Below are 14,398 nucleotides of genomic sequence, written 5' to 3' on the forward strand. Positions count from 1 at the left end.
AGGGTCATGTTTCATCCATGGATCAAGAAGCTCAGTGGACTCACACCATGGGACATACTGCAATTTTTTAGTTACTGCTGCAGATACCAGAAAGGCTACCAAGATAAGCCTCAGTGCAGTGAATTAGGTTAAAATAAAATATACAGCAGAGTAAAACAGACTCCAGGAGGCACTTTATGTGTGGCAGGGTTATGGAGCAAAGGAATGAAGCTCCCTTCACAGCCTGTTCATTCAAGCATGTGAAAAAGAGAGAGGGAGGGCAGAGGAGGGTGAGAGAACAAGGTGGTGCCCGTGGGTAAGAGACACGGAGCTTACAGCAGACTGTCGGCTGTGATTTGGCCTGGCAAGCCTGGCACTGCCCTCTGAAATTAGCCTCGACGCTAATCTAATGGATGCTGCCAGGAGGAAAACAAGGACCAAGGCATTCACACAAATGCATATACAAACACAGACGCACACATACACAGATTAAACAAACTCTACATGCATAAGCTGACAGACTGTAATCTCTGTGTGTTATTCTGTGCCACAAACACACCCACTCACACATATGCACAAACTCCAAGCATCCACTGGGTATAAACTGCTTCAGCTCAAATGAAGATAAATGTTCCACCACTTACTCTGTGGCTCTACCTTTCTTTGTCTGCGATTATACCAGCCACCTCTCTCTCGCGCTCTCTCTCTCTCTCTCTCACTCACTCACTCACACACACACACACACACACACACACGCTTTATCACCCACGTCTGAGCCTCTCATTTCACTTTGTTCACAGCAGGTGTTGGAGCAGGTGTGTTTGCTTTTGTTTTGTGCACATGCATCTATCTAGCCTGTGTGTGTGCATTTTCTGCAGTAACAACACATGTGATCAACATTTTGCAAGAACAAGTTCAACTTGTGCAACAAAGTATATGACCATGGATGTGTAATCTTTTGTGGGCAGATGTTACAAATTTTTCAGTAGTGCCTGTCTCTTACACATTCCCAGTTTCCGTCTTTTGTTCCCTCATTTCTTTTTTTTTTCCTGTTTGCTTACCAAACAATTTTACTTCCAATCAAATCATGGGTGCAAATCCAAAGCACTAAAACAACCTATGTGCCATCTACTCTGTATGTGAGTGTTCAGCAATATTCAGTTAGATTTGTACTGACATGCAAATTAGTGGATGAAGAATGGAAGTGAATGACAATGTGCTATTCACGTCTGTAGTTTAGTTCCCCCAGCTTTTTACTTCTAGTCTGTTTAGTGTTCACCCCTGTGTGCTACACACATGAAACATGCTGTAAACATGAAGTCACATGGACTGACAGGTTACTCGTACATTAGACAGATTCGGTGGCCTGTCATCCTGCATCATCAGCACTGCCCAGACTCGCAGAGAGAAAATGTTAAAATGTCTTGAATGAATGAAAATTTGCAGCATTTAACAGCACTTGACAGTGTTATTAATCTTCTTAGAGTGTGGAAAACCAATGCACAGATAGTTATAGATATACCGTAAGCAGCAGTCTATGATAAGTGTCAGACAGATACAATCAGTGCAGGGTAACAACAAATCTTATCATTATAGACAAGTTCCATACTTGCTAAACCCTCAATATGGACATTATATTAGAGCATTCAGACTTTAAGTAAAAGTGAACAAATTCAGTCATGAACTTTAATGACATTTACGGTCTTGGAAGTTCATGACAGCATAAAGAAGTTGAGTTATTTTACTCTCTATTATGACTTTATTTTAAGAATCTTCCTGAAACAACATGATATAGAAACTTCAAGTTGCTTACCCAGCCATGACGATGAAGAAGTCCAGCCTGTTCCAGGTGTCTCCCAGGTAACAGCGACGGCCAAAGATCCCCAGAGCCACCATCTTTACCACCATCTCCAATGCAAAGAAGATGTAGATGAATGCATCGAAGGCCTACAGGAAGACAGAGAGTTGGAAGAAAGTTGGAAGAAAGTGAGCAAAAGAAGGTAGAAGATGTATTTGATGTATTTTACTTGAAAGACATGAGCCAGACATCTGTTCTATCTCGTGAAATTAGTAGGCTCAAGATGTTGTCAAAGCTTCTTTTCTTTCTAAGTGAACGGGGAGCACTTGTCATCTCTGGTGAAAACAAGTTGCCTTTATGAAAGAAAAAAAAACCTCTTTCATTGTTAACAGTAGGGCTTTAGAAAAAGAAAAAAAAATATTTCATTTGAAAGCGCCACACCACACGAGAGACATCTGCAAAATGAAATGAAATGGCACACGTGGCCTGAAGCACATGTGCACACTTCTCACGTCTCAAGCCACTTTTTGATTTTGACCATGAATGTTTTATAAGATCCTGTATCTATTCAAACACCTCAAAACAATCCATGACCTATTCTCCACATTTCAAAGACAATTTTATGATGTTTTAAATGTGGCAAGTTCACACTCCACAGCAGACTCATCACAGTGCTCACAGAATGTGTCAAATTAGTTATTTTCCATCCAACTGTCCTTTTACACACAACAGATTATGATCAAACATCACACTAACATATGAGTATGTGATGTTCGAGAATGACTTGTGTGTTTGTGTGTGTGCCCGAGTCAAGGTTGTTGTTAACATTGTGATACGAATGGCTTAAAACAACTAAAAGTCGGTATATGCACTGCTTACAAGTAACTTTGCTAATTTAACACCACACAAAACATATGGTGTTTGACGTGAACCAACCCACACTGCAGTACTTGAATCAGAGGAAAAGTAGGAAGTGAACAGGAAAAAAGAAAGTAAGAGAGATCCAGGTCAAACCTCGGAGAAAACATAAGATGGAGAGAGACGAGACAGCGAGAGATAAATGGAGAGAGAGAAATATAAGCCCAAATCTCTGCCATGTCCTGCTTGCGTTATTATGTTCAGATCACTAGCTAAACCTCCCATTGTATTTTTGGAACAAAAATACAATGCTGCCTTGTTACATATTCCTAACACATATAACTCAAGCTGCTACCTCTTGACACAGAGATTTCCGAGGTCTAGAAATTTAAATGAAGCCATGGCTGCTTATTAATCAGTCATAGGTCACAATTTTGCCTTTTGATGATGACAAGAGTTTTTGTTTGGTCCAAAACTGTCATCCATCCCCAACCTGTGTGACATCCTTGCACACACACACACACACACACACACACACACACACACACACACACACACACACACACACACACACACACACACACAATGCTTTCCTCTTCCAAATGGGATACTGTTAAATCTCAAACTTAAATAAATGCTTGATTTGTGGAGAAAATATGAAATGAAGAGTTTGACCTTAAATGCAAAAATGTTCACTCATCTAAATTGCTTTTCAAACTGATGTGGTAGCACATGTCTGCCTGGTTGAAGTCTCCAGGCAAGAATAATGAGGCAAACATGCCATTGTATTCAAATGTAACAGACAGATTCAAGCAACCCACTTCATAGATAAATATAAATAAGGCTTTCAAAGATCACAAGGACTCTATAGCTGAATGCTAGGCTGCTGGAGTAGAGTAAGTAAGCCCTGAAAATAGAGTTTGTGCACTCAACAAATCACATGTCACAAACCAATACACATGCTGCAATGGGAAAACAATTCTCCACAAGTGCTTTAAGGTTATTACCTTTTTCAGGTTTCAGGCAAAAGTTAAATATCAAACTAGAGACTAAACAATAACCCACAGCAGACTAGAAAACACTGATATGTGGCGCATTTGGACAACCAGGAGTAATAAACGTCAACTGGAGAGGAGCCCTGATGAACAATTGTAGGATATTGTTTTCATCTATAGACCACATTCAATGAGATTAATGGTGGGTGAAATTTTGTGGAGTAGAAGCAGAACTTTTTTGATCAAGACAGAAATAGCAATAGAGTCGAGAGATGGGTGCTCCATACTCTGTGTTATTTATAAGGATAGAGACCAAATCTGTGCACTTGTGAGTGTGAACACAAGACTGTAAATGCATAAAACTCTGCTTTGTTTTTTTGCTGTTATTTGAGCATGGCTTTGTGCATACAGATGTGGGCATGAGTCTGTGTTGTAATGCACTTGAAGCCGACATGTGTGCTCCATCCCATTCACTCACACAGACTCACATACACACAACCTAACACAAGCATCAGCTCACACACAGCCAGCACACAGAGCTGGCAGCACGCAATGGGAATGATGAGAAGATCAGTCTCACATGCTGTTTAAATGATGTTTTGATAAATAATGCAGGCTGCACGCTTCACATGTAATCCGACATTGGCTGCACCAGTCGGATCCGTGTTGCGCTCTGCGCAGAGTGAAAGGGGAATGAATTCATCATTGTTATTTGTCACTACCGCCAGCTTGCTCTTCAGTCAGCCTATCAGGTTTCATCGTCTACATGATTTGTAAAGAGGTTGAGGCTGTCTTGTGATGGGCCCTTTCATGATTTGAAATAGGAGCTGGTGTGGAAACTACTTCATATGCTGTCACCGTGATGCTTATTTGGCAGGAGCAGAGGACGTGGTAAGTAGGTCATCAGGATTGTAATGGTACCATTTAAAATAAAATAATGCATGTGTCTCTCCCTCTACGTGTGGAATGAGTGACTGACAAGATTAATCAGTGTATCAAACCAAAGGCACCATGAGGACAAATTTTCATTTCACACTGAAAGACAAACAGGACAGGAAAAGGAATACCTGACAGACTCTTTTCTACAAAGTGTCAGTGAGTTTTCTGAACATTTGAAACTCTATTAAGAAGCTTGAACAGGTACTGATTTAAAGGTATAATGAGTCCTGTCCCATCCGAATCCACTTAGGTAGAATAACAACTTTCCATTTGTCAAAAATGAGTATGCAAATACAGACAGGAGTTAAATCCAGGCTGGCTGGAGAGGACCTCCACTTCCTTAGGTACAATTTCCTTCCTCTACTGCAGCTTCTGGCTGTAAGTTTAAGTTTGATTGTATTTCAAATTATTGACCAAGGTGTAGCACATCATGGTGTACCACATGGACCCAAGTACCCTGCCCCCCTACCCTCACTGAGGCTTTCAATCCCTGAGGTCCTGGGCTATAAATCCCAATTTAACTCCTGCAAGATTCCCTAACAGCCATCTGAACTGCTCCTGTGGTGATATATACATTGTTTGTGGTTATTACTGCGTCTCTTTCCTCCAGGAAGTGTGGTGGGGATACTGTATTTCAGAGAGGGCCAGAGAGGCATGTGAGGGCCACTCTAACTATCTAAGCCCTGTCAGCAAAATCCCTCCTGTTACCATTAGCAACCACCAGAACAGGACCCCTCACACTACCTGGGGAGACAATATGCTTGTTAGAGAGACAAAGGGTGGAGGAGGGGAGAGAGAGCAAGTACGTAGGATTAAGGAATGGGAATATAGGGAGGAGGAAGATGGTGCTAGAAAGCGAGGTAGACAGTGAAGCAGGAAGATATGTCGCACAGTTTTAAAACAGCAGTGAATGCTTATTTGAAATCTCTGCACAATGAAGAGAAAATCCGAGATAAATAAAGCTATTATTGTTTAGTCTGTGGGGGGGCTTCATTTGATATTATAATCCATCTTAATGTGCTGTAGGCAAGTGAGATTTGGCAGTACAATCAGTCAACATAGCAACAGCATATGAGAAAAACACAACTCTCCCATGCAGGTAACCGCAGACGGATTTTCAATGTCAGCGGACATTAAAAATCGCCAACAAAAAGCATGTGAGGCAGAATTAGGTCGTTCTTGTCACACCTGGAATTGAGCCTGCCAAATTTACTTCAATGAAAAGCAATTACAATCCCAGAGGTACACACCGCGTCCTCAGCCAGTTGGCAAATCACCCAGTCAGCAACACATAACCCACATCAGCCCAACACAGCTTACAAACAGAAACAAAAGGAAAATGTTAGTAATTGGGCAAAAAAATACAATACAATAACACATTCTCTAAATTATAAGGAGAGAGCTCAACTTGTTACTAACACCTTGTGTCACTGATAATCTGTTACAGGATCACTTGAGTCCACAAACAATGAGAAGGCAAATAACATGAAAACATGGATCTACAAAGACTTTCCTTCATGACAAGTTGCCTTGACAATGAGGTGCACTGTTTCCTGTTATGTGAAAGCCTTGATAATTTAGAGAATAAACAGTAGTCTCATGGGGCCAGCTGTTTATATACAGTACAGAGGTAAGTGTCTGGGGACAGCTATGGTATAGAAACAATGAAACGCTAAACCACATTTCTACACACATCAAACACTTCATCAAGACAGAGCCAAGACAGCAATTTAGATAATAAATTGCAGCAAAATTAGAATAAAAGCCTGCGGGTGAAGCTTTTTTGGCTCTAGCATTTGTGGCCATCCACGACCACAATTTCAACTGCTGGCACTTGTCAAGTGTATTCTCATCATGAAGTGGTAAAATCGCATGCAGCTCCACATGACTATATTAAAACAAACTAAGTCCCAATTCCCTGTTCAGAGAGTAGGAGAAAATATAAACCTTTCAGGAGGGAAATATTCTTGCTGCAGTGTGTCTGTGTCACAGTTTGAGGAACACTGACAAGAAGAGTGGTGAGCTGCCCTGAGCTTGTGTCAAATAATTTATCGTTTTGTCCTATCTCTTCATTAGTGCGTTGACATGTTGTTGTTGCACACACACACACACACGCACACACAGTGGTCTGCCTTACCTGCAGTATCTGGCAGCGGTCCGAGGTACAGTCAATGTTCTCACAGGGCTGGTACATGCCCAGTGTCACACAGTTGAGCAGGATCACCATGATGCTAATCCTCTCGAACCATGTATAAATAGGACTGGGGTTAAGGAGCATTGCAGATGAGGAGAAATACACAGCCATACACATACTGTTTATGTTTCAAACAGAGCTGCAGTGGTAAAATAAAGGCTGACTTACCTCAGCTCTGCGGAACGGATGGGCTGATGGACGTATCTGGCTCTAATCAAACACAATCTGTGCGTTTTTTTTTTTATTATACATCAATGTTTGGAATAAAACTGAATCAACACTGACTGTTGTGGGTTAAATGTGTTTAAAGCAATTTGACTTGTTAAGAGAAAAATCGGCATTTCATGTACCCGTCATAACTGATATGTCGTGTTTTGAGTTCCTGATGTAAACAACCATTTCATTAGAGGGTCTGTCATGTTATGGCAGGTTTTTTTTTTTTTTTAATTAGTTTCGTTAAAAACTTCAGCCTCAACATGTCTCTCCATCACCTGACTCCTCGGCTGGCTCATGTGACCTGCGTTTCTCCTTCACCTGTCTTCTCTCTCGTCCATTTTTTTCACTCTGGAAATATGAAAAGCCCTTTTTCAAAACGTGTTGGTGATGGACTTTAACTTGTAAAGTCGTAGGAACACTGGTTATTTAGCTAATGTTAAAGTGAACGGTTAAAACAACACTGTAAAAACACCTTTAAACTCACTCACTCCATAGCCTGTGAAAAGACTCACTCATATCTAGCAATTTACTTCGTGGTCTTTACATTTACCTGACAGATTATAATTGAACGCAGCATGTGTCGGAGTGTCACTTATGTCCTCCGCACTCCCGACACTTTCCAGGTCCCCAGGAAAAAGGCTCAAGTCTGAGTTAATTGTCTGCCTATTAACGCCAGAGCTGATGCAGGTGCAGACGAAGTGTTAATTTTCAGAGCAATGTTCCCACTGTGAACCATGTAATGAATTTAAAACACATGTTCATTAATCAGTACCTTAAAAAAAAAAAAACAAGAGCATTCAGTCAGTACAACTGTTGCTAGTCAACAATTTAATTCAGGCTTAATGTTATAATAATTAACAATTATCAATCATTACCAGTTATTTTAAAATACATTTTAACATGCAATGTTATTTATTTAAATTTTGTTTGTCTCAACATAACAACAGGATTTTGCTCTACAGTAATTTTGAATTTTGAGATGGAAAAAAAAAAAATCTCTTACTTCTTGAAAATGCAGTGTCACACAATCATCTCCATGGTCAAAATACTGTGGGCGTTTGGCTCAGCATCTTATTCATTAAACTATGCACAAGTATTGAAACAGACAGATTCATGTCACAAATATCAGTCTATGCATACAGTGAGTGCCATTCACAGCTGCATGTATGTAACACATCATGTGAGCTAAGAGGTCACGCAGCTGCAACGTTGCCAGTGAGCAATTAAGCAATGACAACGAAGATGAGAAGTTGTTTTCCAGCCAATATGACTGTATGAGTCACAGAGACAGACTCCGGACAGAGTAAATGCCAAAGCCTTAGCGTGCCAAGGGACAGAACAACTTTTTTTTATCATCGTTTCAAATGACGAGAGGTGCGGCAGTAAGGGAAAATATTAACTAATTCAAAACAAAATGAAAGCTTAAGCCTTTGTCTCACAAGTATATTTAACAATGTTTGATTTACAACCCAATCATCTTAAAAGATTAAAATCAAACGAAAAAGAACAAAAGAACGTTTTTTTTAAACAAACATGAACCTTGAAACACGCAACATCCCCAAGATGCTCAGCATTTTCTAATTTCATTGTGTTCATCACAGATAAAAAGACTCTGTTGTCTCTTCAGTAGAAGCTAGACACCATTCAAGATATTTGAGATGTTTTTAAAAAATACAAAATGTCACTCATTTTATTTTTCCTCTTTATTGCCAAGGTGTGAACGGATTGTAAAGCAACTTAAAAATGAGACCTTCCCTGGGCTTCTTCAGTTGTCTATAACAGGCTGTAGAATGATTTCTATGTAAGAAACACAGGTAGATCTAATTTTCCGAGAAAATCCCAAGAATGTGATGTTTATGCGTGATCCAAAGTGCCTCAGCTCTGTACCTCTCTTCCGCTCCCCTACAGCACCTATAGTGTGCACACTAGCTAACCTTCTAATCTTAGAAACAGAGCTCACTAACATCAACAAACAACAGGCTCCCAGCACAACACAGATGCCAACACAAACTCCACGTAAGCACAAGAAAACAAGAATAAAAAAGTTTTATCTAGTAGAGCCCGTCTGGCCAAACAGGTATGTGCCCAGTGTCAGAGGGAGAACTGCCTGCATGAAGTGAGATTTCCATGTTTTTTTTTTATTATAAAGTTTACAAAGTTTATAAAGTTATAAAGGTTCTATATTAATACTGTGAAAGTATCAAAGTGCTCAGACCACAGAGAAATGCACACAGCCTGTATTCAGAAACTCAGCCTTGTCAGAACAAGCTGTCAGGACTTCTGTAACTTTGTGATGTCACAACAAAGCAGTCACCACTCCCAGCCTACTCAGACCCACCGTCTGACCTTGCAGGATTTGGTTTCTCTGAGTGACCTAAAAAAAAATGCTATATTTTATTTGATCACTCAGAAAACAATCAGCCAGTCGGCTCACTGACCTGTTGTTACTAGAGTTCCAGAGTAAAGCCTGAGAGAGGAGATGTAAAACTACATTGAGATGGTTTTTGGCTCTTAAACCACAAATATATCTTCTTATGGATATCAACACATCAAATAAAACACAGTAAAAGTGTAAAATATGGGACTTTTGATTCTAAAAATGAGATGAAATGCTTAAAACAACTGTCAACTATTTAAGGACTTGCCCTCTGAAATGATAAAACAATAACAGTGTAGAGAGAGTTAACCGTCAGTTGAGCGATAACCTTTTTCAGCTGGTAACCTCTCGCTGAACCTGCCATGTGCAAAGACACACTTCATTTCTAACTCAACCGAATTCATGGGGACAAAATGAAAACCAGAGTTATTTTTCATTTATTATTATTATTTATAAAGTTATATGAAGTGATTTTGTGCCGCTCAAGGATCTTCTAGAGAAAAGTGCGCTTTTAAGAAAATCTTAACTGTCAATGCCAGTGCAATACACACACAAACAAACATACGCACACAGCCACAACTTCCTTTCATCCAGGGATTAGGTGGTTGGAAACATCTTTGTTATTCTTTCTGTCGCTGTCTCTCTCCTGCACACAGACACACACCCGCATAGACACACGTGCACACACCCACGCACAGACACATCACACTCTCCATTAATCTCTATGTCTCTCCTTCCTGCTCTCCGCTGTCTGTGCTATCACTTTAGCACTGCTCTCTGGGGGTAATGCAGTGAAATGGGGAGGAATAATATTAAAATGATGAGTGCAAAAAAAAAAAAAAAAACTTTTATTAAGTCTCTCTGCCTTCTCCTCTTAGTTTCCTTATCTAACCACCACCCCCTTCTTTGAAATAACGGTGTAACCACCTCTGGGTTACAGTGTTTTTTCTTTTCCTTTCTGCAACTGTTCTTCCTCAATACCACTGCAATTTCACAGGTGTCACCTCTCCTCTGTTTTCCTTCTGTCTCAGCTTTTCATTCATTCCCAGGTGCGACAGAGCACGACGATGGACAGTTTTGCCCTCCCAGCAAAAACAAACGCAAACACTTTGGGACACATTATGCCTCAACAGGCAATGAAAAATCAATCAGGCCTGCGTGCGTACAAACGCACGTGTGTTTATGTGTTTGTGTGTGTGTGTGTGTGTGTGTGTAGCACTCCCGTGGCGCGACTACAGAACCTGCCCTGAGGTTCTGTTTTAGCAAAGCAAGAGCCAAGAACAGAGACACGGTATGAGCTCGCAGAGAGAGGAGTGACAGTCTGAGAGAAAGAGGAAAAGAAAGAAAATAAATAAACACAAATGCACAGAAAGTGTGGGGGAAAGGCGTGTTTGGGATTTTGCTGTAAACAAACACAAGACAGGAGACAAAGGACAGATGATATGTCGGTGAACAGTGCATGTTTTGAACTTTCCCGGTGATCTCGTCATAGCTCGGAGCCCTTGCACAGCAGCTCAGGTGGAACCACACAGCTTCCTCCATGCTACTTCGTTACATGCGAAACACCACCCCTCACATCCCTACGGACTCCTCACCTTCAACCCATCAAAGGCAACAAAACAAAACAGCATTAGCAGCATCTGCGCCGTCATGTGAAGTGAATCAGTTTCTTTGTCATACTGACCCTAAATCTCTCCCTCCGCAGGGAGATGAAGCAGCAGGCGGCTGACTCACGCCCAGCTGATTCCAGAGCGCTAGCTGATGGCTGGTCGTGTCACTCCCTAATCATGTTGGGAGGACGCTAAGCAAGTCTGACACCAAGGATGCTTTGAGGAGAGAGGAAGGGAGGCCGCGCTGTTACAGAGCTTCAGCATTTAATTTGATTGTTCTTTTAAAGCTTTTTCTTTTGGGATATTTACCTTTAAAATCAGCTTCCATCTTTTGGTCTCTGCCTCTTCCCTCGCTCCTGCTTGTCTAATCTTCTTAGGATGTGGATGGGGCCTCCGCTGTCTTTACCCCTTTCATTATTTCCCTCTTCCTCCCCGCTACATCTCTACCTATTTTTCATGCCTGTCACTCTGCGTCAGTGCAGATTTGTTCAGACACTTGCCCTCCTCTTTTATCTTTTTTGTGCTATTTGAGGCTCTCAAACTTTATCAAGCTCTCTGTTTCCATTTTCGACAAAACATTTAAGGATCTTCACTTTGTATCACTGATTCTCTTTTCGTCTACTTATCTGCCTCTGAGATGCATTCAAGTAGTACCAAGACAGGGAGACCCAGTTTGACCTTATTTTCCACACCTTCAGCAGGAAAACATCCTCAGAAAAAAAAACACATTATTCTAATCATTAAAATGTAAAAATGGAGGGCTCCAGTGCAAAAACCAATTTATTACCTGATTGCATTTCTTATTTATTCTGTCCCTATGAAAACTCTGTATTCCCTGCTGAGTGCAGCATGTAAACATTTTACAGTAACAGTCTTAAAACTGAGATTTAATATAATGTGCTAAATATTTAACCTCTATGCTCCAATTTTGCCCGTTTTCCTTCCTTTTATTTCTAGGCTCATCAGACTCACATACCAGATATTTCTATAGTGTAATTGGCATAAATATGTGGTGGCTAATAATCCAACTGACTAATAAGAGCTTTTAATAACAAATTAAAATGAATGTGACATTTCTGTATAGTATCTGAAATGTCTTGCTAAAAACTTATTAAATATTAACACTTGAATGAACAGCATAGGGTAAAAAATATTACACATTAAAAGTATCCAATAAAGCACAGCATAAAACATAATGTAATGGGCATAACTAAATGACACAAACATTATTAGTTCCAGTTCATCAAACATAAAGTAGGAACCAAGACTGACTGTACTGACTGTTAGTCGATTAAGTTTGGACTTCTGATCTATCGGTCCTTTCAATCCCAGCTTCTGTCCATTTCTTTTTCTGTCACGTGTAATGATGACTGCTCTACATAGACTGAGCCAGAAGATGAGGCCACCACAAGCCGACTGCGAGACAAAAATTTGGCTTCCTAAGCGTGTAAATAATTTAACAACCAAAATCTATTTTGGTACGATTCTCTCCTGTAAAATAGTAAAAGTAGTGTGTGTGAGTGTGTGTGTGTGTGTGTGTGTGTGTGTGTGTGTGTGGTGGGTGGGTGGGTAGAGGGGCATTTATGTAATCCATGGAAAATGTAGGACTGACTCCATTAAATGGATGCACCAAATCAACAACTGTGTGTCTGTGTCTCTGTGTGTGTGTGTGTGTGTGTGTTTTAAGATCAGGATGACTCATAACTGAATGAGATCTCTGTAATTTACAATGAGGCTTTTCGACAGAGCTCCCCTCCTTAGTGCCTGCATGTGCATGTGCATGTGCATGTGCATGCGTGCGTGTGTGCGTGTGTATGTGTGTGCGTGTGTGTGTGTGTGGTCCTGTGAAAACCCTCAGGATCAGTCTCATTCAGACTGAGTCAAAATGACATTCTGCTTCTCACTGTGGCACTGAAGCCTGTGCCTGTCTCTTCTCCCAGTGACAACACACCATGATAGGTCTCACACACACACACACACACACACACACACACACACACACACACACACACACACACACACACACACACACACACACACACACACACACAGTAAACTAGTGCAGTCTTCCTGACCTTAACAACACATACTAAAAAACAGACAGCCACACACACATCCTCCTCCACCACCACTTTCGTGACAACCACTGTCCCATCTAGTTGAGTGTGTTTTCGACTTCGCTGTCTACAAGAAAATCCACAGTTGTGGCGTGTGTCACGTTGTCAGATGCTGTGTGTGTGACACACAGAGAAAGGTCCCAGCTGCTGCAGGAAGGACCCGTCAGCATGACTGAGTGATGTCCAGGTAAACCAGTGTTTGAGCTGATGCAGAGTGTGTCTGTGCACTGTCCTTGGCATCAGACAGTCACACTTTTGTTTTGACTCTCTAACTGCTGCACTGTGACCTTGCTCCCCTGCCTGTAATTCCCTGCTTCTGTTTCCCTCTCCATGATGAAGGAGTGAGGCAGACTGCCAGGGATCTCCCCACCTACCTATTTCTGCCCTCATCCCTCTTTTTATCCCACTTAATTTCCACGTACCTTGTGGGAAAATTGATCAATGAGTCTATCTATGTGTCTGTCTGGGTGGCCCACATTATGGGTTTTCTCAGTCTGACCCTCTGGCTGCTTGGCCTCATTTCCTCTTGCCTGTTGGTCCACAAGGCTTCTCTGTCCATCCTCTTATAGTGTCCGCCAACTCTCATTTTTGTGCCTTTATATTCCTTATTATGCATGATCTCTATCATTTCATGTATGATATACACAGGATTTCACCTTTTTATCAACTGTAAGTAGTCATTTGCTAACATACAGCAAACTTGTGGTCCAATTAAAATGTGCACACCCCTCACTATCAATGCAAACAGCTGTGCAAGTACTTAAAGTTAACCTTCAATAATGACAGAATGTAGTACCAGAGTGTTCATAATCTTCTCAACAAGGCCTTTCCCTCTGCATACCAGAGGGCCAGAAGCTCTCCAGCCGAACGAACACACACACAGTGGAGCACCTAGCATAACAAGTAAACCGCCATCTTAAAAGCCTCAAGCAAACTGTGGTATATGTTCTATAAGTGCTGCTATGCTTGTCTCAGCAAATGTAACTTTGCCATCTTCAGAAAATGTTTGCCTATGAGAATACACTTACGTGCCCATATGCACTTTCCGCCCCTCCCATCCAAAACACTATTTCAAATTGGACGGATTATAATTTTGCATATTTCCCCTGCACTAAAATCTGTCTTCCCTCAATAAAAACGTTGGCAGTCTTTAAGATAAGACCTTCCTCAAAATATAAGGGCTTTTTGAAAAGTGTCAGGCAATGGGAAGAGCTGTGTCTAAAATGTTCAAGAACCACAGATTTGCCTTCCAATGGTGTTAAAATAATAGCAGGCTATAAAAAAAAAACCAAATGCTTGTGTTATTGTTCCATAA

At 41.0% G+C, this 14,398-nt stretch overlaps 1 protein-coding gene across 4 annotated transcripts in view; it reads right to left on the reverse strand.

Moving 5' to 3' along the window:
* The window catches only part of LOC139618204 (voltage-dependent T-type calcium channel subunit alpha-1I-like), a 72,258-nt gene extending 64,598 nt beyond the window's left edge, over nt 1-7,660 (reverse strand). For all 4 annotated transcript variants that reach the window (XM_071473940.1, XM_071473939.1, XM_071473942.1 and 1 more), the window contains exons 1-3: nt 7,530-7,660; nt 6,707-7,327; nt 1,793-1,926 (exon numbers count right to left, since the gene is read on the reverse strand). In XM_071473940.1, the coding sequence (XP_071330041.1) occupies nt 1,793-1,926; nt 6,707-6,880 (308 nt within the window). In that variant the 5' untranslated portion in view covers nt 6,881-7,327; nt 7,530-7,660. The remainder of the gene's footprint in view (nt 1-1,792; nt 1,927-6,706; nt 7,328-7,529) is intronic.
* Between the last annotated feature and the right edge of the window lie 6,738 nt (nt 7,661-14,398).

The sequence above is a fragment of the Trachinotus anak genome, unplaced genomic scaffold (assembly GCF_046630095.1).
Source record: "Trachinotus anak isolate AG129_WGS33_773 ecotype Australia unplaced genomic scaffold, CSIRO_AGI_Tana_v1 ptg000003l, whole genome shotgun sequence".
Taxonomy (NCBI): Eukaryota; Metazoa; Chordata; class Actinopteri; order Carangiformes; family Carangidae; genus Trachinotus; species Trachinotus anak.